The 22,206-nt window shown below is 46.6% G+C and overlaps 1 protein-coding gene across 12 annotated transcripts in view; it reads right to left on the minus strand.

Annotated features, from left to right (window-relative positions):
• Positions 1-22,206, minus strand: part of BLTP1 (bridge-like lipid transfer protein family member 1) — a 1,988,102-nt gene that overhangs the window by 381,916 nt on the left and 1,583,980 nt on the right. For all 12 annotated transcript variants that reach the window (XM_085641559.1, XM_085641555.1, XM_085641564.1 and 9 more), the window contains one exon: positions 13,657-13,860. In XM_085641559.1, coding sequence (XP_085497685.1) covers positions 13,657-13,860 — 204 coding nt within the window. The remainder of the gene's footprint in view (positions 1-13,656; positions 13,861-22,206) is intronic.

The raw sequence follows: 22,206 nt of genomic DNA on the forward strand, positions 1-22,206 counted from the left end.
ATTGTTGGGTATCAAACCTCTCATATTAATAAACCCACACTGATTCCAGAGATGGATTCATAAATACATGTACTCGAGGGGTACCTTAGAGGTAACCCCTGAAAACCTGCCAACCTCTAGTGCGCTGGTTGACTGGTGTAGACCAGCCTGCCACAGCAGACAGGTTTCTGACCCTCTGCAGGTGACAGCCCACACTCTCAGAGTGAGGAAACAATACCTGCTCTGGCCGGAGGTGTTGTCATCTCCTCAAAGTAGGATGGTCAATAATCAGCATATCCAGGCAGGAGGCTTCAAAGGTCTCTGACACCTCTGATATGCGACACAGCTTCTTCCAGACCTAGGATATGCCATCCCCTGAGGCCCATTTGGCACAAGGACAGGTGGGAAAATTAGCTAGTCAGGAGGCGTGTTCACTATAAGGCCAGTTACACCCCTAAGGTGGTCTACCTGATATGAACATGAAAAATAGAAATCCATTATCTTCGTTTTTGGAGAAATTAGGCTCACTGGGTCAGGGTTATGTTATGTTATGTTATCTTGGGTTTTATTAAGCGCTCAGCTACTCAGCAGAGTGTCCCGGCGCTGACAGACCCGTGAATCAAATAGCTACATCCGGGGGGGGGAGATTTAAAGGCTGAACAGCCATGTTTTAAGCGTCTTTCTAAAAGTCGTCAAGTTGTCGCTCTTTCTTAAGGCCAGTGGGAGGGCATTCCAGGCCCGAGGTGCAAGGTATTTAAAAGAACGCCCTCCGATCCGGGCGCGCCTGAATGCCGGGACCGAAGTGAGTGACAATGAGGCAGAACGCAAGGCTCTGGCCCACTTCCTACATGAATTGGTCATATAGAGGGTGTAGTCACCCTAAAGGTAAGTAGCCCATTGGCTACTACCTGCTACTCCCCTTGATGCCCCTATATGGAGTATTCAGGTGGCACCATTGATGCCAGGATCTCAGATTTTGCGGACCCAGAAGAAGAGGATAACGAAGAGCGGTGAAAACGAGAACTGAACACTTGCTGTTGACTTTTTGGCACCAAACTCTGCCTGCCTTCACCAGTCTCGACAATCATAATGAAACAGACTCGTCCTGCAGCTGAGCCTCTGGCAAAAACCCCAGTAGACTGCCAGCCCTTGCAAATTGCCAGCAATCTCTGTTGGAATAGAGGAGCTACTCCCTTGGAGTCTGCAGGCACCAGAACAGCAGCTTCCGGTTTATTGTACTGCGGCTCCCCTGTCGTACCAACGCAGCAGCCTCCCTAGAAGAGGTCTAAGTCCTTTAGAAGGAAAGATCCATCTCCCCACCAAGTGAGAAGACACCAGGACCAACTGTAGCCACACAGCACCAATACCCAGGGTACTGGAACCTTTGTAGCAATCAAAGCCTGTTTAAGTCCAATCCAGACTACAACGACACCAAGACCGAGCAGCTGTCAAGTGACTTCAGTACCGCAGTGACCCACTTCCAGAGAAGCCCAGCTGTCCTGATTGTTGTACCCTCAACCGGGGAGACCGACAATCACAGGGAAATGCGAAGCACATGCCCTGCCAACCTAACCCCTCTGCATCCGATCGGCCGACTGTACTGCTCTGCACCCGGGACCCCTGCGAACTGAGCCCCACATTGGAAGCTCACAAACTTGTCCCCAAGTCCCCATCTGCAACCTGTTTTTAGGTGGCCTTCCTCTCTCCTTTGGTGTAGCGCGTAAGCCTACCAACCCCACCAACACCTCTGCACCTGGACGCCCCAGAGCAGGTAAACTTTAAGTGCTGGCTGTACTTTGGACCATACCCTCTACCACCTTAAGTCTAGAAGGGAACCCCTGGAAGCCTACTGCAAGTACCTGTATACCGTATATGTCTTTTTCTCTCATAAAAAAGCATTGAGTGTAAAGATGCATTTAAGTTAACATTTTACTTACCTGTGAATTTCAATATTTTAAAAAGTACTTACCTGCTTATGAAGTTCTTAGTATCAAAATATATATAAAAATATACAAGTTACTTTTCTAAATTAGTCTCGGATTTATTCTTTGAGTGTGTTTCTCATTCATTGCCTCTATGAGTACAACACATGCTTAGCTCTGATAAGCCTAAATTGCTCGCCCACACTACAACAAAAGAAAACAATTAGTGCTATCATTTTTGCCTCTGTAAACCAATAAGTGTTGCCTGGACACTCTGCACAGTCTACCTCGTTTTGATACAATATACAGAGCCAGCTTCCTACAGTGACCAGGCAGGAAACTCCATGTTAATCACCGATGAAGTGTCTAGGCCACTGGCGGAGGACAAGCCAGAAATTTCATAAGGGATTTTGGTCTCCTCATCAACATAGAGATAGAGGTTCAGAGGGTCAGAATCCAATTCAAATATATTGCAGATCCTTTGCCTGTAATTCTCATACTCACTCAGCCCTTGGGCTTCCCTTCTAGATCTATGCTGAGGTAGGGGTTCTATAGGAGGAGGAGGAGGCACCACAGCTCTGTGTGAGGCACCAGCAGCCTTGGCCACTTCTGTGGTGGTACTGGTCACGATGTGGATGTCAGAATCGTGTGGCTGACCACTGGCACAGAGCCTTGAGATGGCATCAGGACTACTCAGCCTGTGCTATATGGATCCATGGGCATTAACATGGGGAAGCCAAATTGAGACAATGTTTCTAAAGGGTTCAAGGCTCTGGCGAAAATTCAAAACATAGTATTAAAAAACTCTCTGGGTCTGTGCCTGGTGCCAGGAACCCTGGCAGCTGTGGAGTCGGTTTGTGATGAGTAGATTCTTTGGAAAAGAGATTGCATTGGGGAGAGTTTACGCACCAAACCAGGACCAGATTCCCTTCCTCCACTCATATGGTTGGTCTCCTGACGATACTCTGCTGATAGGTGGTGATTTTAATTGTGTGATGGATGTGTTATTAGACCGTTCAACACCCCCGTCGATGGGCACTGGGACGGGTTAGCTGGCGAGGGGATTGAGTGATTGGGTGGAACACTAGGGGATGGTAGATATTTAGAGGATTCAGCGCGGGGAAGAGCAAGGTTTATCATATTCTCCCAAATACATGATCTGCATTCCCGGATTGAAAGATTTGCGTGCTCTCAGAAACTTACCCAACAAATTGTAAACTCAGAATATTTGGGCCGCACCATATCTGACCACAGACCCGTGCTTCTAAGGTGTTGGCCTCCGCTTGTTCCCCATATGCAGACAGAATCTCATTCATGAAGACCAAAGCAGCCTCATCCTTACCCGCAACACCTGCCAAAATCGTAGGCAATTTTACCATGCGATGCATCACCCGGAGCCCAAGACAAATCGGGATGCAGTGTTGGTGTCAGTGGACCTCTAAAACGGGTTTGACACAGTGCGCTGGGACTATCTTTACGAAGTAAAGTGTAAGATGGGCTTGGGTGAGAACTGGGTATGTTGGGTCCACTTACTATACACTGCACTGATGGCCCGGGTGAAGAAGGGCTCCACGATATCCCCGCAATATGCAGTTTGTAGAGGCACGACGCAAGGTTGCCCTTTGTCCCCACTGTTGTTCACTTTGGCCACCAAATCCGTCGCAGTGCTTTTTAGACGGGAATGTCGGGGCTCCAGTGTACTAGTGGAGGGATGGGAACAGATTATATTCTTATTTATCTGAAGGGCAGAGTGCAGGATATAACGCAGGTTTTGGATTGTTTGCGACGGCTGAGAGTTAAGGCCAAGATGCATATCTTCCCTTTCTCTTCGAATGCAGCACTGCCACAAGGCCTCCCTTCAGACTTGATGTGGTTGCCCACCTCCTTCCGATATTTGGGGATCCAAATTTCTTATTTTGATGACCTTTGGGAGGCCAATTTGGGGAAGCCCCTCCGCTCCCTAAAAACCAGTGTTCCTTTTTGGAGGTCCCTCAAATTGCCCTTAATTGCTAGGATTACATTTACTAAGATGGTCGTGCTCCCAAGACCCCTATATTTTTGGGCAAATTTACTGGTGGGAGTATATATATCCTGGTTTAAGCAGCTAGATACCCTGGTGTGAGATTTGATATGGGACGGAGGTCGCCATAGGGTGTCGCTGGCCATTCTCCGGAGCCCCTTGGAGGAGGGAGGCCTGGGAGTTCTGGACTTTGAGCTTTACTTTCTGTCTGCCCAACTTCAGTGGATTGCACAACGGCTCAACCTCACCGATCAGCGATTGGGTTCTCAATATATAGGGACCTCCTAATGGCCAAGTTACTCTGCCCCCTAATGGGCCTCCAGCGCCCGAGAGTGCTGCTTACGGTAGCTTTGAAATGCTAGCGTAGATGCATGGGGAGGACAGCGGATATGCCATTGAATTCACTGGTGCTGCCCCGGTGGGCCTCCCTCACGGTGAATTCGTAACACACTTTACTGCTGGGCAAATGTCAGCCTGGACAGACGCGGGGATTGTCACTGTGGGAGATTGTTACCATCAGGGCACCCCCCAACCATTAGATGTGTTGACGGAGCAAAATGGCTTGTGAGCAGGACAATTCCTTATCTATGAGGCACTCACACGGACATTGCGAGACGCACGGGGCGATCGAGATGAACCTGTGACACATGCCGTGCTGCAGCTATTGGTCTCCATGGGATCAACCAGACACCTGGTGACCTGGTTTTATAGCTCCCTTGTGGCAATGGTACACCTTCCCTTACTGGCTCTGAGGGGCAGATGCGAGAGAGGTTTGTAACAGGAACTATCAGACTCGGAATGGCAAAAAATGTTGGCCTCCCCCAGTAAGATCTCCAGGAATACCAGGCTGAAATATACCCAGTTTAATTTTATACACATGAATTACATGACTCCAAACAAAATTCAGGTATACAGAGGCGAGCCCCCCTCCTGCCCTCGTTGTGGTCACCTAGACACTGATTTTGTCCACATGATATGGCTTTGCCCCACAATACAACCTTATTGGGCGGAAGTAGTTGCGGCCCTGGAGACGACACTTGGCTGTTCCCCTCCATGCTCTCTGGAGGCGTGCGTTCTAGGCCAGTTCCTGAGAACGACTCCCCGAAAAGTGGGTACAAGATTTATAGATCTGGCATGAGTGCAAGCTAAAAGACTAATAGCTATGACCTGGAAATCAACTGGAGACCCTTGGACCCAAACTTGGAGGGAGGATGGTACCCAACGGGCGACTGCCGAGGAAAGGACATTCACTAGAGAAGAGGCAAGAGGGGTAAGAGTTCACTCTATAGCAGACCTTTGACGGAGGTATTGGTGGCATGCGAACATCCAGAGATTGGCCTGGAGGTAGACCTTGGGGAAAGTAGTGATACACTAGACGACAAAATGGACAGGGAGTTGGGAGAGTAGGAAATGGGAATGTTCTTGGGGAGTTTCAGGATCCACCTATAATGCCTTACGAGTAATATACTGTACGGACAAGACGCTGATTGAAGATTGAATTTCCAGGGCTACTTAATAAAGGGTAGACTTTGAGGCATATGAGAAGTGCGCCATGCCACTAGGAAGGAACCTTCCAACCTTTGTCCCCCACACTCGCACCCATACGAATTGGTGGTCCACACCTACTGAAGTTCATGGATGGCAATTCTAAGCTGACTGTTTTTATCCACTGTGCAAGGTCTATTTCTTTAACTGCATTACTGTTTGTTAAAAGTACTATTCTTTCTTGGAATCCCTGTTATATATCTGGCATTTCAATTTCCCTTGAATGTGCATTCATTGTACTGATGTGATGTTCAAATGCCCCACCCCCCCTTCGTAAAAGCAAGGGGCTATTTCTCGTGCCATATAACGATGCGAATTGTTAGCAATATAGACCTGTCTGGAAAGGGCGACGGTTATTGGAAATACAAGTGCATATAATGTTTCCTTGTAAGATATGATATGACGTCATGTTAATAAGATTAAAATGCAAACAAAAAAAATACTTTAAAAAAAAAAGGTAAGTTCTTGATCTGATGGATACTTCTAACCAGAGATTCCTCACCTTGTGAATAGATACCAGTACAATATCTACCAAGGTGGTGGGTCTGTGGAGTCTCAGACCAAAAAGTCTGTAGGACCAAACGGGCAAAGTGTCTCTTCCGAAGAATTTGGCTATCAAGAGCGTAATGCGTTGAATACACGTAAATTGACACCCACATTGCAGTCTGACAGATATCTAAGACAGGTGCTTTGCTTGCCAATACAGTGTTAGCTGCCTTGGCCCTGGTGGAATAGGCCATCAAGACTTCTAGAGGATGCTTCTTAGTCCGTGCGCAGCAGATTTTGACGTGGAACAGTATCAACCTTGAAATTGTTCTTTTCTGCACTGCCTTAACCTTCTTTGCTCCTGTGAACCCTATAAAATGGTGACCATCCACCTGATGGTCCTTGGTGCAACTGATATAAAAGCTCATGGCTCTTGTGGGGTTAAAACAATGGAATCTTTGTTCCTCTTCCGAGGAATGTGATGGAGCAAAGAATGTCAGAAATGTGATAGATTCTCTGACATGAAAAGGTGTCACACCCTTGGGATGGACTACTGCCTTAGTCCTTAGCACAATTTGTTCAGAAAAAAAGGTGGTTTATGGATGCTGGACAGACAGCGCTTGCAACTCACTCATGCGAAGTGCTAAGAGAAATACTGATTTTAGAGATAAAAGGTACAGATGACAGCTATCCATGTGGTTCAAATTGGGTACACAGCAAACATATGAAGAGACTAGGATCAGTAGAGAACACAATCTAAAACAGGCACAGAACTGTAAGTCTCAAAAATATTGCCTGGGTCTTGCTCATCAAAGGAAGGAAATGGTAGTCAGAATAATGATTGCAGTCAGCTAGCTGCACCAGCAGGTTTCAACAGAGCTTGTGATGTTATGTGGGGATAAGCCTTTCATTGGAGCCATTGGCGTGGAGTCTGCAGTGGAACTAGAGCGGCAAGGGTGCATAGGAAGTGCCATGTCTATGGACATGTAGAACCAAGTGCTTTTACAGTCAAACAGTGCAGGGGACAGGGTTGGTGTCTGCAATTTTCACAGATTCATAAGCCGTTCCTCTACCAAAAAATACATTCTGCATTCTATGCAGGCCTAAGATCCAACCAAAATGGAAAGTTGAATGTTGTGGGGGGGGGGGCGACTTCAACTTCACATTCAACCCGTCGGTGGACCGCTCTTCGGGGTCGTTGAGACGCCCGGCGGCGGCTGCCTTACGCATGCAGGCGGAGCTGACTAGACTCGATCTGGTTGACACCTGGCGGCACGGACATCCGGGGAAAGGGGGTTATACGCACTACTCCGCGTACCATGACGTGCACACTAGAATTGACTACTGGCTGGTATCGCGTCCCCTACTAGCGGTGGCTAAGGGGTGCGTGGTCCTCCCGCGTACACTCTCGGACCACTCCCCTCTTCTGCTGATACTGGATGCCCCGACCAAACGGATCCCGCCATTCACCTGGCGACTGCCGCCCTATTCGCTGCTGGATGAGGTCTTCAGGGGTGAGTTGGCCGAAGACATAGAATCTTTCTTTGATAAGAATCTGGGCTCAGTACAGAGTTTCCACACGGTATGGGACTCATTCAAAGCTTACATACGTGGCATGGCTATGGCCAAACACTCTAGTGTCCTTAAGTCCATCCGCCAGCGTCTGCAGACCATAGAGACACAGTTAGCGCAGCTAGAAAAGCAGCTACAGCGGTCCCCGGATGACGGGGTTGAAGCTAGGATTTGCGAGTTGGTTGCGGAATACAATAGCGAAGCAGACAGGGAGGTGCAGCACCTGGGCAAGTATGCAACTGCCCGTTCGTATGGGGAGGGTGAGCGCCCGGGCTCCCTGCTGGCAAAGATATTGCGTAATAGCAGACAACCCCTGGTAATAGACAAACTTGTCACCTCCGCAGGCACAGTGATCACTGACGAAGAGGAGATTGTGGCTGAATTCAGAGAGTACTATGCCGGGCTCTATTCATCTAAATCTGTGCATATGGAGGAGGAAATAGACGACTTCCTCAGCTACATTAAAATGCCCTTCTTGTCCAACTCGCAGAGGGAATTTTTGATGCTGCCAATACAACAGGATGAGATCCTGGAGGCACTGGAGGGTATGAGGTCGGGCAGTGCCCCGGGTGCAGATGGGTTGACAGTGGCCTTCTACAAGGCCTTCAAGGACGTGCTTCTCCCGCACCTGATCACGCTATTTGATGATATCTGCCAGCAGGGTTGCATGCCGGATACCTTGAGAGAAGCTCTATTGGTCACTGTCCTGAAACCTGGGAGTCCCCCTAACTTATGCGGGTCCTATCGGCCACTCTCACTGATTAATGTGGACGCCAAGTTGTATGCTAAGGTTTTGGCCACGCGCCTAGCGCTGCTGGTACCGGAGCTTGTGGCCCCGGAGCAGGCAGGTTTTATCCCAGCCAGAAACCTCACATACAACATCCGAACGGTGTTGGGAACCATGCAGCATGTACGCCCGGAGTGCAAGGCCTTGGCACTTTTCCTGGACATGGAAAAGGCATTTGACTCTGTAGAGTGGCCATTCATGGTGCGTGTACTTCGTAAGTTCGGGCTGGGTGAGCCCTTTCTGCAGATGCTTGGAGCATTGTACTTCCGTCCCACTGCCAGGCTGAGAATTGGAGACCGGGTCACGGGCGCCTTTGACATAGGCAGGGGCACCAGGCAGGGCTGCCCCCTTTCCCCTCTCTTATATGCCCTGGTGGCGGAACCCTTGGCTTGCGCAATTAGGGAATACCATAGATACGAGGGCATCAGCTTTCCCACCTATAAGATTGGCATCTCGACCTATGCAGACGACACCCTGTTGTATGTGAGGGACCCAGAGGAGAATCTCACCTCCATTCTGAGGGAGGTGGTTAGGTTTGGGGCCCTGTCTGGCCTTAAGGTGAACTGGAGCAAATCGTTGGCGTTTCCGTTGACGCCGGTAACGCTGCCGTTCCAGATGGAATACCCACTGCAGTGGACGACGGATTCAGTCCGGTACTTGGGGATTCAGCTCCACAGGGATCCGGAGGTGCTCCTCCGGGAAAACTACGGAGTGGCATACACCAAGTTAGTCGAGGATGTGGAGAGGTGGAATCGGCTTCCCCTGACGTTACTGGGCAGAATAGCCATCATGAAAATGGTGGTTTTGCAAAGGTTTTTGTTCCTGTTCAGTAATATCCCTGTCGTGCTATCCAAGGCCTTTTTCAAGCAGCTGACCCAAACACTAATTAGCCTGGCCTGGGGCGGTAAGCAGCCCAGGGTCCGATGGGAGGTGTTGACACTACCGTACGAACTGGGGGGGCTAGGGGCTAGGGGCCCCGGACCTGGAAAGGTATTACAGAGTCGCGCAGGCGGCGCACCTGCACACGTGGATAGACGCTGACCCGGGAGTTCCCTATGTGATCCTCGAGCGATTGTTCGCGGACCCGCTTCCCTTGCCGGCAACCGTCTTTCAGCCGGTAGATCGCAGGGTGGGAAGCTTAGACTCCCTTAAGGCCACGAACCACGCTTGGCAGGCGCTGGCGAAGGCCCGGGGCTGCGCAATATTGTACTCTCCATCGCTGCCGGTGGAGTGGGCGGTGTGGCTCCCCCCGCTGAGAGAGAAGGGTGTGCTACAGGCGTTGAGCAAGTTGGGCATTCTTAGGATGGAGGATTTATTCGCTGACGGAGTGGCCAAGACGTGGGAACAGATTGGATCGGCGCTGCCGGCTCCCACGCTCCTACAGCGTTTTCAGTTCCATAGAGTGCGCAGTGCACTCTCGGTCCTGTTGGGGACGGGTATGGCGGAGCCCCCGGAACTTACTTATGTTATAAAAACCACGGCGTCGACCAAACTGGTCACGACACTCAAAAGACTGGGGGATCAGCGTGCGGCGAGCCAGTGTATTGCGGCGAGACTTGCCTGGCAGACGGATCTTAACATGGAGATCACAGATGAGATGTGGAAATACTGCTGCGTTAGCACCAAGAAGGTGTCATTAAATGGCCGACACAGATTGGTGCATTTTAAATTTTTGCAGCGCGTATATTACACCCCGGAGAGATTGTATAGGTATGGGCTGCGCCAAACTGCGGAGTGTGAGCGCTGCCACTTCCCTGGTGCGGATTTCATACACATGGCCTGGCACTGCCCGGGGGTCGCCAGGTTCTGGGCGGAGGTTTTCCGAGACCTAAGTCAGATTTTGGAGGTGGAGATCCTCCCTACTCCATCTTTGGCGCTGCTGGGGTACTCCAGACCCCTCCCGCAGGCGCTGCGCCGCCTGGCGGATATGGCACTGTTGATAGCCAGGAGAGTGGTGGCGATTTGCTGGATGAGAGGACCACTGCCCACTAAAAAGCGATGGGCCAGTGACATGCTGTACTGCAGCACACAGGCGGAGATATACAGTGAATTGTTACCGCCGAAAAGCCGCCCCAAGAATTTCTGGGGGCTGTACAGAACGACTTTGGCATCCGGGGACCCTGAGTTGTATAGTCAGGGGGGGGCACAGAATGTGGAACCCAGTGTGCACGCATCAGCTGGGGGGGACACTGGATGCGATCAGGACACCGAGGGCGCGCGCCTGTGAGGTTCCCTGTGAGACGGAGTCGGAGTGGGTGCCTGCATGCGGAGAGAAAGGACTGGTACGTTCCAGGTTTGACTGGGCCGGTTGGACGAACGGCTCACATTGAGTGTGTGTGTATTGCCAGGGTGTATATAGATCGACTGAGGGAGGACGCTCCTACTGGGTGCGTCAGGACGGCGAGATGACAGACGCGGGCATATGCAGCAGAGAGACGGGAGGAGACAGTGCGTGTGCGGTAGGCGGGGTGGGTGGGGGGGGTTAGTGATAAGGCTGGAACATTCAGGGATTATGTTAGATCGGCGGGCTGTGGAGGGCACGTGGGTATTCCTGCTTAGCGATTGCACGCTGCCTTGGGGTACGGGGGCGGACACGCGACCATGCTCGGGGTTTTTCTCAGTCCATGATTAATGCAACGCCGCCGGTCCCTCGGGATGTCGGCTAAATGGCTGTGTATGAGTGACCTCAACTGCCCACGCGAGGAGCTGAGCCTTCGCGTTGAAGTGTGCCGGGAGGGCGATGCTATTTGTACTGTTCCTTTGTGTTAATAAAGGTTTTTGAAATAAAAAAAAAAAAAATGGAAAGTTGAAGAGAAAACAAAACTGAAGGTCAATATCTTCCAACTAATCTTCTTAAATATGGGCAATGTATCATGGATGGTTCTTCAGCGCAAGCAATGCTGATGGGGATCAGACATTTGTAGTTTACAAACTTGACAGGGTTAATTTCAGATGTTTTACCAGGAGTCCTCTATGAAAAACGTTGCCAAAAGTACTTTTTTTGCTTAAGAGATCAAAGAAAAGCTTGTGCACTCCAGATAAACAGCTGTAGAGCACATAGAAAAAGAAAATTAAAATTCTGAACATGTGACATGCCTAAGTGGGTTGTGGTTCCATTTGTTATGAAGATGGGCAAACCCATTTTATAACAGCAAAATAATGCAGATCTAGTTTTAGGGCACTATGAGCTTTTATTCAGGCAGCATCTTGATAATGTGGCACATAGAGGAGACTAAGGCTGTTTTGAGATTGTTGATTGTTTTTCATTTACATGGCCAGCTATTATTTATGCTCGTCTTCCTGTCAATCCTGTAACCAAGTTACTACCATAATGTTGCTCTGAAACACTGCCACTCCCTCTACTTCAGAACCACAGTCTTAAAAGGAAGGATGTTTCTAACCACTAACAGTACAAGCCTCAATACCTGCCCCGGGTCATAATCTACCCCACAGTCCAACAGCCTATAATATAGAAGAGCCATCTGCTTTATTAGACAAAGAAACACAGAACCTGCTCTCTAACATTTTTATGAAGGTTGGATCTATATTATAATCACATTTTAATCCATATTACATTTCATTTTAACTGATTCTGATAATAAGTGTATTATAACCTGTGATTACAACATACTAGTATCACCTTGAAAGTGAGCCATTTTGAGAATGCTTGATATCTTTATCTTCTGAAGTACTGTAAAGATCGGCAACTGGCGATGCATCAGAAGCCTCTTAAAATAACATTTTGTTGTGGGATTTCGTCCAAAGGAACCATATATGGAATAATTTGGTTCAGTTTTATCATCTTCACATTTTGAAGTATTATTTGCCTTGAACTACATAAGCAATTTCTTTAATCCTGCATATTTTAATTTTTTACCACTAGAAATGGTGATGGAACGAAAATACCTCTACCCTGATATTTCACTTTTTGGTGTTTAATTTGTGTGTGCTATAAAAGTACTTTTTGGAGATAACTAGAGGTAAAAAAAGCATCTGTATGTTTTTCTTGTGTCGCATACTTCAAACCTCATCTTGGGAATATTGCCTCGTGTGGAAGAGTGATCTAACAAGAAACGAAAAACGTACAACTTATGGCTTCAGACACCATAGCAATATCACATGGTCAGGTTTAACGCAGCAAAGCCATCTCTCAATTTAAATACTGCAGCAGGTATTTCTGTATTCTGAGTTACTTGGATTCATTTTAGTTACAAAGTAAATCTGATTCTTGCACAGTGCAAGAACAGCAAGATTTTGAAAAATCACTTATTATATTCGCCCTCTTTCGTATTTTTCTTATGTCTCTCCCATTTTTTCCCTTCTGCTCAGTCACTACCTCTAATTTATCTCACGCTATCTCTTGGACTCACTCTAATCCTAACACTATGTTGCAAAGCTTGTTTCTTAAAATGCAGATCCTCCTTCACACCTCCCCCTGGCCCTCCCAAGCAATCTCCTGTTTTTGTCTGCTAAGTGCAGTGTAATGCTGTTTTGATGCTGAGCTATTTTCGGGTCCTCAAACAATTGTATTGCAAAGAAACCAAAGATAGTGATTTGGGGGATAACGAGCATTATAGAGGTTTTGTTTCCCGGAGGTCAATATTAGTCTTGTACTCTGAACTACTTGTAGATGCCGATTTGATGGTTTTGGAGGGTGAGTTCACCTAGCCAGTTCAGGAGTTTAAGGCAATTTTCACTTCTATGGGGCATTCATCAAAGAGATTAATGAGACGCTATATAGCATGTTGGGAGTCCAGCAACATTTCTAGGCATTTGATCTTCGTGCTAGAGGCAATTAAGAGGCCTGGGTAAGTGTTAAAATATGGATATCTGTGACGCTGGGATTAAAGAAATATCAGTTACCTTTCAGATCATTTTTTAGGCTCCTTGCTATGCAAGAATCAAAAGTAGACTGTTTCTCAAAATTGTTATTTTTTCTGGTGATGCTCAGAGGGTAAAGTATTATAAATGTACGAGTGGTAGAAGTCTTTGTGAACTTTGATACTCAATGAGACAGTGGAGATGGACCATACCATTCACTGGTAATAGGGCTGATTTTTTTTTACAGTCCCAGTATAAGTCAATTAGGGCTGCTGAACCTTGGGGGTAAGACTTTCCTACCACAGAGCTGATTCCTTAACATTCTCTGTCTGAAGGAAAGGATCAGGGAAAAATGCAATGGGTGTAGAACTTGAAAATCCAGAACTGGGGTCACATTCACTGTTGAACGTTATCTCTTGCATACATTAAGCATCCTTTCTTAAAAGTAATATGCATCACACCATATTTCATAAAGCTCAGAAAGCCTATTGCAAAATTACTGGTGTAGTCAAAGAATGCCATACCTAAGGCACCATGCCCAGGAGCCAGACCAGAAACAGCAGTTTTCTGTTTTCCTGCTCCATATGGATGAAATACATAGAGAGAGAAATCAGACATGCAGGCAGTAAAACTGAGACCAGATGAACTACAGCTGGAGCTTGTCAGATCTGACTGGCTGCTGCTGTGCCGACTTCTGCCTAGAGGGCTACCGAGATTTGAAGAAGAACCTACAAGAGAATGAAAAACAGCAACATCAGTCTCTAGTCTGAATCACAATTTCATTAACTTAGTACATAACATTTCCAAACAAAGTTTAAAAAGTGTCAATGTATCATGTATGCAGCACTCAACCCCTAAGTGCATTTAATGTTGCACAGGCATTTCCATCTGATTTGACTAGGCAACACACATTTATCTAGTAAGGAGATTAATGACAGAGTTCTGCCAGGTCTGTGCTGTTTTTATAAAACGGGCCAGCCACTCCTAAAGACGACAGTGATTTGGACAATTTATATAGTCAACTGCAATTGCTGTTGATTTCGAAAAAATGTATTTACATTTCAGACACACAAAAAATAGACAATGTATTCACACAGCTCTTCTTAAAATCTTTATACTTACTTCATCTTTTGTTGTTCTTTTTTGGAGTTATTTAGTGAGCAATTAAAATTATTATATAGATGTTTGTAAATCCATATTCCAGGAGATCGCGCAGTATAAATCTGCATGGGAAGGTTGACAGACACATTCGAGCCCCTGCAAGTGTTTCATATATAACTGAACTTAAACTTCTAATTCCAAAGAGAGCAGATGAAATGTCCTTCCAGGTGGCCATTTGTTTCCAAGTTCTGCATCAAGCACCCTTTAATATCGTTCCTTAATGATTGTTTTTATTTTAGCTACATGCCTCCACCTACGTTCTGCCACAATGGACATAACCATTATAACCTCTCATATCAAATTATACCAAGAAATGACAGAATATCAACCAAATTTTAATTATGACTTGTCATTCTTCCCTCTGAATATGTCCTTCTAACAGATCCATCAACTTGTATTTACGGACATGCACTAATTCAGCCATGTCTGAGTTGTTAGTAGTTCTATGTGTTGTTGTGTCCCTTGAATGGATGAACAGCATAGCAGAGTATGATACAATAGGGACAAAAAGTCTTTGAACCCAATGATTATGCTTCTTCAGAAATGACAAATAGGAAAATAGCACCTTTTCTGACCCACATACTTAAATGTGCACCTCAAATACTCAAACCCTTTGTAAACAAAACCACCCTTCTGCACCTAGAAGCAATCTCCGTACTCCCAGCCAAACACATCCTCAACAAACCAGTCATCTAGGCAATCCTACTCCATCAGTCCAAGAAATGCACTACGTGCAATCATCAACCATCTGATACAACATTGTTTGCGTACACTATAGAAACATATTTCCAACAAAAATGGAGTAGCTCTCATGCACCAGAAACAAATTCCTTGCACAATTTTGCCTTTTCCAGACAACAACTTGTTGGAAGACATAGTTTAGTTCAATTGGGTTATTACAATTATTGCTATATTATTAGTAGTACAAACAGGCTAACCAATACTCATACATCACCATCATTTATACAACTTACAACATCCTCATTCACTTCATTTGATATTCTTCTTAAATGCGACATTCTCACCTCACTAGGGATTCTCCGAATCCTTGTGCAATGCGCTCTATCTAGAACCACCCAAGATAAATCAAAAACCTCTTATTTGAAATAATACAATCGGCAAACACTGTACGCCCTTGAGGGACAAAACCTAAATAGGACTCAAAGATTTGGTCATCTTTGGCACATCCTGGTTTTACAAACAAAAACTTTATATAGAAGTAAAGCTCCTACGAATACACACAAATGTCTTAACTGTGAGTGCATTGTTATGCCTCATCATCTTGGGAGACAATGCTGCAACTGGTAAATACTGGTACAACCACATGATATTTTTACAGAGTTCCGCACCTTGGAATGAGGAACAACATGGAAATGCCACATTTTCCCTCATTCCACATTATAAGGCTTAGAATGAGCAGAGTATATATTGTTTTCAATATTTTTTACTGTGTTGAATTTTCGAAAAAGGAAAAGGGAAGCATTATGGGCACAAGTAGAAATTCCAATTAAAATGAGGATCAAAGTGCTACAAGACAGCCATACCTTTCCCTTAAGAATTGCACCTTCTGAATAAACAAGAAAAATAACCTTTTCACAAAGCAGCCAAGCCTTTATCCAAAATCCACACCACTAAAAGACTCCCAAAAACTCAGCAAAAGTGACCTTCTTCATATATCAAATTGTAAAACAATTGCTCCAACCTAAACCTTAACCCATACTTTGCAGAACAGCTAACTAAATCAAAGCTAGCTCTTGTAGTTTTAAAAATTGGCCATCAGTCGCTTTTACAAAGGTTATTAATCCGGTTTGCCTAATGCTGCTAGATATCATTAACATCTCCAGCTAGAAAAGGGAAAGCCAAATTCCAATTCCTCAAACAAGAGAGAGCCAAACTACCCCTACATGCACAAAGCTCAATTCTTAAAACACTGCAAAGTAATACCCATAGTCAAACCTTCTACACAATCTTAAACTGCTTAACAATACTATCCCTTACGCTGGAGTAACATCTTGAATTGAAGAACTTCCCACATTATTTCAAATTAGGCTTTAGACCAGCCAACTTAAGAATACATACGAGAAGGCTTACTGCAATTAATGGATGTTGCGGAATCACCAGGCCTGATCCTACTACATCCATTGGCAGTGATCAATAGCATTCTGCGTGTCCTTCTGCAAAAGCTACAAAAGGTGGCAGGCATTAATTATATTCCACACGCCAGTCTTTAATCTTTTCTCTTCAACAACTCACAACAGAGTCAACAATGGCAGCAGAATTTTAGAGAAGTACCTTGCTCATGTGGGGTTTCTCAAGGCACTGAACACACCTCCATAATATTAACTATTTACCCAAGATCACTCACCACCATTACTAGTCGCTGCAATAACAAGCATTAAAAATGCAATAGGTCTCGCGCCTTTGATTAAGTTAAAGCCCTTTGCCTTGCTATATAATACCAATAGCAAAGCAAATGGCTTTAATTTAATCAAAGGCAATATCTATTGCATTTTCAATGCTTGTTTTGTATGGGCCGCATAGGTCTCCGGCAACCAGACGGCTCGCACTGAGCAGCGCTAAAAATCAGGACTGTGTGAGCTAATCGGGAATGGACATAGAAAACTGCAGATCTCTGTTACCTACAAATGTAACTTAAGAATAACAGCCAAGGGTAGTTGCCAATCACAAGTTGACAGGGTGAGAGACAAACATTTTTTAAGCACAACATAACACACAAGGCTAGTGCACATAGCTGCAGAGCTTTCAAGTTGCCCAGCTCCAAAAGCCAATAGCTCATGCAGGCCATAAACGTCACCCATCAAATAACTGTCAGCTTCTTGCCCCTGGTCTGCCCGCTTTGCGCCCCTCCGCTCCATGAGACCTCACACATTCCGGACACGTGTGCCTAATCCCCATTCCGCAGGGGTGGGCGTGCACCCTGACAGAAGTAGCCCTCTCTGCCAGACATGTTCCATGTGATACATCTTTACAAGGGCTGGAGTTTGTTCTAGCGCTCAGGGAAGCACAACTCAAACAAGCACTGGCAACTAGGTCTGACATTGCCAAGCTTACCTTGGTTTAGTATTTATTCAAAACATGCATATTTAATATGAAAAACAAATTCTAAAAGGAAGTAATAGTAATGGGGTGGCCCAGACACAGCCAGGGCACGAAACTGCACTGCTTTGTAGGTGGCTGTGCACATGGTTTCAAGACAACCAATGTAGGAAGAGAGCTGCCCAACTGCCCTACACTTTATGCTGTGGGCGGCAGGAGCAAAATGTGAATGACACTTCAACAGACCAATTGATGAACCATGCTAAAAAAATGACAGGCGTGTATATATGTATCTCTTTTGTAGGATTTTGAGGTGGACAGAGTGACAAGGTAGATGGCGCTCTCTGGGCCACACATAAAAAGCCGCCTTGGTTTACAAACAAAAACCTCTCTTATGGTCACCACTGCCATCAAGAACCCCTGCACTAGCTTCCAGGTGGGATTACTTATGTGTAACACCTTCAGTCAGCCTTATTTCTCAAGCGCAGAACATTGCATCATGGGACTTGCAATTTTGTGTTCTTTCACCTCAAGTTTATGCTCAAAAGGCACAGCTGACAACTTGCTGATGGCTAAAAAGCCGTAAACGGGGGAATGTGCCACAAGTGCCAAGCACTGCATCTGTCCAGGGGGCAGGCCCATGCCTCTGGGCTGTGGGCAGGGGATTCCAGGAGGAGGACGTCCTTTCAACAGACCCTCGCCCCTCCCTGAGCCTGGCCAGATCCAGGCCTGTTACACCAGAGGGATTGCATGAAAGGCGACCCCTGCCCCTGGGCGTCACTACCACTCCCTGTAACAGCCCACCAGGGGGCACAGGTCAAAGCCTTAGTGTGTATAAGGGATGTGGGAGTCCCCGGGAGGGGGTGAAAATGATCTCTGTCCCCTACACGTTTCACCTGGTCAGGAAGACTCCAGGAAGGACAACATTCCTCACCTGCCATCTTCCCCCCCCAAAAGCCATAATCGAGAACGTATCATCGGGGCCTCGCTTCTATCCTGCAACTGGCCCGCACGAGGCTGCAGCGGCCATGGTTTCACGGAACCCGTTCACCCCATGTCCTCGCCCATCCATGCACCCCTCCCTGCGTGCACTGCCAAGGGAGGCACAATGCCTCTGGCTGCGGGAGACACGTCCAGGCCCGCCGGAGAGAGGGGCCAAGGCTCGGCTTACAAGAGAAGCTCTGGCCGTGCGCGCACTGAACGGGGTTTTCGCAGGGGCGATACCAGTAGGTTGTTTAGGAAATAGAAAGGCCTAGAACGAAAAAAAAGCATCCATGGTGACCGTGGTCAAAATTAACCTTGACCACAGGTGAGATACAAAGGATTATAAATCTTGGCCAAGGCACTCGAGTCAAGTCGAAGAGGCCCTAGCAAAGGGAAAAGACATGCACGTCATGTGTGGGGCGCCTTCAGACAATTGGTCTTCGTGTTTGTTGCGAAGTTAACTCTTTGCATTCTGGGATTTGTAATTTCAAGTTTCCAATCAGAAGTATGGGCCTGCAAGTCACACGAAAAGTGTTGTTGTCTTTGTGATGTGGCGGTGCCTCTTTATAGCTGTGGGAGACTTCCTAGGGTGGTGGAAAGACCACGAGACAAGACAGATAAATGGAATAAACAATCTGAGGTAAATGTAGTCTCACATACTTGGTAGGCGAAGGACTGCCACCGGGGACAGGCAAAGGAGAATACAAAGTTGGCACACATATGCTGAAAAAGCCATGTGGAAGGAGGTGTACCCCTGAGACAGGACATGCACATTTGAAAAGTGAGTACAGGGTGACCATAAAATCAGCATTCTACTCAGGAGACACTTACTTGACACCCCTGCTGAGGCAGTGGTTCTGCCGAAGCAACAAACTTAGCATCCTCCGGGTCTGTCCTGGGGGGCAGACTGCTGAATCAGTCCTGGGGAGCACGCTGAAGGTCAGTTCGGGGAGGGGGGCTGCAGGCTCTGTCCTGGGAGGTGGATGGAATGATGAGGGCGGAGGGGACTCCAGGCACTGTTCTGGGGTCAAACTCCAGCCCCTCTCACATGGGCGCGGGCTGCCTCGGAGCCATACTCCAGTCCCGGCCCTTTTCCGTCTCGGGGTTCACTCTCCGTGGGAGGTACACTCCAGCTGTCTCTCTCGGGGCATACAGTGCAGGCTGCGATCCCACGGTCTGTACACACTGACGAAGTTACAGGAACGCCTCGGCGACACAGTCAGACACGCTCCCAGCTGTGAGGCATGGACAGAAAGGCAGGGGAGGGGCCCCTGGCAGCAAATACCATCCGCACATTCACCACAGGCTGAACCCACCTGCACTGAGGGGAAGTGGGGGAGAAGAGGGGGCGTGGCTGGGACTATGTCAGCACCTCATCCCCACCCACTTCCCGTTCCTGCTCGGTTCGATGGGAATACGAAGCCTCCGGTCCTATACACTGGTACACCCCACTTGCAAGTGTCTCTGTGATTAGACACACCACAGTCTACATAACGGGCAACGCGTCACTCTGTGTACTGTAGCTTCGGCACAGTCCAGCTTTACCACAGACCATTTCTCACTGCTCAAGGAGGGTAAAACATTGAATGAAACTGGTACAGCCCAACTTTACTTGTACCCACCCATAGGCTCGTACTAGAAACATATATACAGTTTAACAGTGCTTTGGCCAGAATCACAGGATGTGGAGTCGGCCTCGAGGCTCGAACCTTGGTTTCCAGCACCAAAGTCGGCAGCTCTAGCCGTTTGCTGCACGTGCCTGTCCTCGGCAGAGACTTTTCTCTTTTGGAACCGTCCCACTTGGATGGACTGCCCTGCTGGCGTAAAAGGTTTATCTTCTTCTTTATGGGGCCATCTGTTTCGCCCCATAAAGAAGATAAGAAACCTTTTACGCCAGCGGAAAGTCAGACGAGCCAGTCCAAGTGGGACGGCTCTAAAAGAGAAAAGTGTACGTCACTGGAAGCTCTTTTACAATGGCTGGCCACCGTTTAGCATAAACGGTGACGCCAACCAATGGAAAAGAGGGGCGGGGCTTAAACCCCGCTAGTGAAAGCTACCCAAAAACATAAAATCTCTGCCAGCGAGACTGCGCATGTGCGCAGTCTTACGCTAGGCTCGACCTAATAACTATCACTGGTATGCATGATACAGTTTAGTAAAAGCTTTATTGAGCTGCTCTTTCTTCTGGTGAGAACTTGTAGGCAGCAGAAATTAAACCTAGAGAACAAAAAATATAAGGAAAAAACTAAAGCAGGCAGAACACAAACACTGTTTGAGTAGATTTGTTATATGCCGTCATGAAATGTCTTAAGCTAGAACTCAATACTTTAAGAAAAATGTACTTATCTTCAACAACACTCTTTCGGATGGACAATATCTAACCTCAGATTCCTCACCTTCAGAACATCCCCATGTCAATAAGTGGCACCCGGTAACTTGATGTGGCACCATGTTGCCCCAGAACTGACCAAGTAGAGACACATAAGAAACACTCCAAAATGCTGACTTCAGTTTTTTACTCTTTCTCCTGCCATGCCTTCGACGCGGAGCACTTCGAACAAATTTCAGGTGACAATGTGCTATAATCTAACTTGAACCTTGTTATTATTTTCAGGAGTCCCCTCCACGGGATGGGAATTTGGAAGGCAGTGAAGAATCTGGTTATATAGAGTATCGACCAGAAAAGGCGTTACCGAAGATAAATAACTAGTTCTTCGGATGTATAATTCTAATTGCAGATTATTCACACCTTTGGAGACACTACAGAAGAAAAAAAAACACTATCTCACCCCTGCATTGGCCATCATTTTTTGTTCTAAATGAGGCCAATCAATTAACAGAGAGAGCGGAGACATGGGCCAAACTTAGGTTATGACTCCTTCCTTGCACAATCACAAACTAACAAATAATGCAATCAGTGAAAAAAGTAATGCAAAATATGATGGAATCTTTTAAAAAATCACAACATTTATTTCTACAAAGTGAAGCAGAAGTACTTCATTAGAACATCAGATTATATTACTTCATTAAGAGTAATTTTTAGAAGTGATAGTTTATAAACATAAGACAGTCATGGACTCCCAACCTCCCTGAGGACAATGCTACATTAATGAACTAAGAGGCAAGTCATGTGCACCTTATATGCAGCATAGGTTGTTACTACTACATTGAGCAACTTAATAGTCTGTCAGGAGAAAATTTTGTACAGTGCACACCCTCAACTCTTGCATGTCAAGGTGCTGTCATGTGTGATAGTGAAGAAACAGGATGCACAGGGTAATAACATAATTGCATAACAGCATTTATATAGCACTTACTACCCTATGTGGGGCAATGAAGCATTTATCTATATGATAGCAAGGTACTCCATATATGGTGTGTGGTTGGCAAGTTGTGACCTTTGTTTTTTGATCCTATGTGGGAAGTGTTTCCATGTTGCGCGTGATGATCCCTGAAGTGCAATTACAGAGTTATGGGATGTAGCAGTGTGGTGGATGACGAGATGTGCAGAGACAGACAATCAGTTAATAGTTTTCAATACACTGGCAGCATGGACAGCTCTGCAGGTCTCTATGATTTCTTATGATTGTAGTCTGCTTAGCTGGTTACTGCAGGGATCAGGATCACACAATTAGTTGAAGAGGTTTTCTGGTTTCATGTTGTGCATTGCAGCCACGAACTGGGTATCTCTTTCCACCTAGAGTCTCTTTAGTCAATGAAGCAGGGCATGGGGGGACTCTGCGAGCAATGCACGAGTTGCTTGGCCTTCAGTAGCTCATAATGATTTTCACCCATCAAAAGTAGCCCTCACTGCAGAAAAGATTGGAGAACCCTGATCTAGAGCCATCAGAGAGAATGTCCATGAGGCAGAC

This window comes from Triturus cristatus, chromosome 2_2 (genome assembly GCF_964204655.1).
Source record: "Triturus cristatus chromosome 2_2, aTriCri1.1, whole genome shotgun sequence".
In the NCBI taxonomy this organism is placed as follows: domain Eukaryota; kingdom Metazoa; phylum Chordata; class Amphibia; order Caudata; family Salamandridae; genus Triturus; species Triturus cristatus.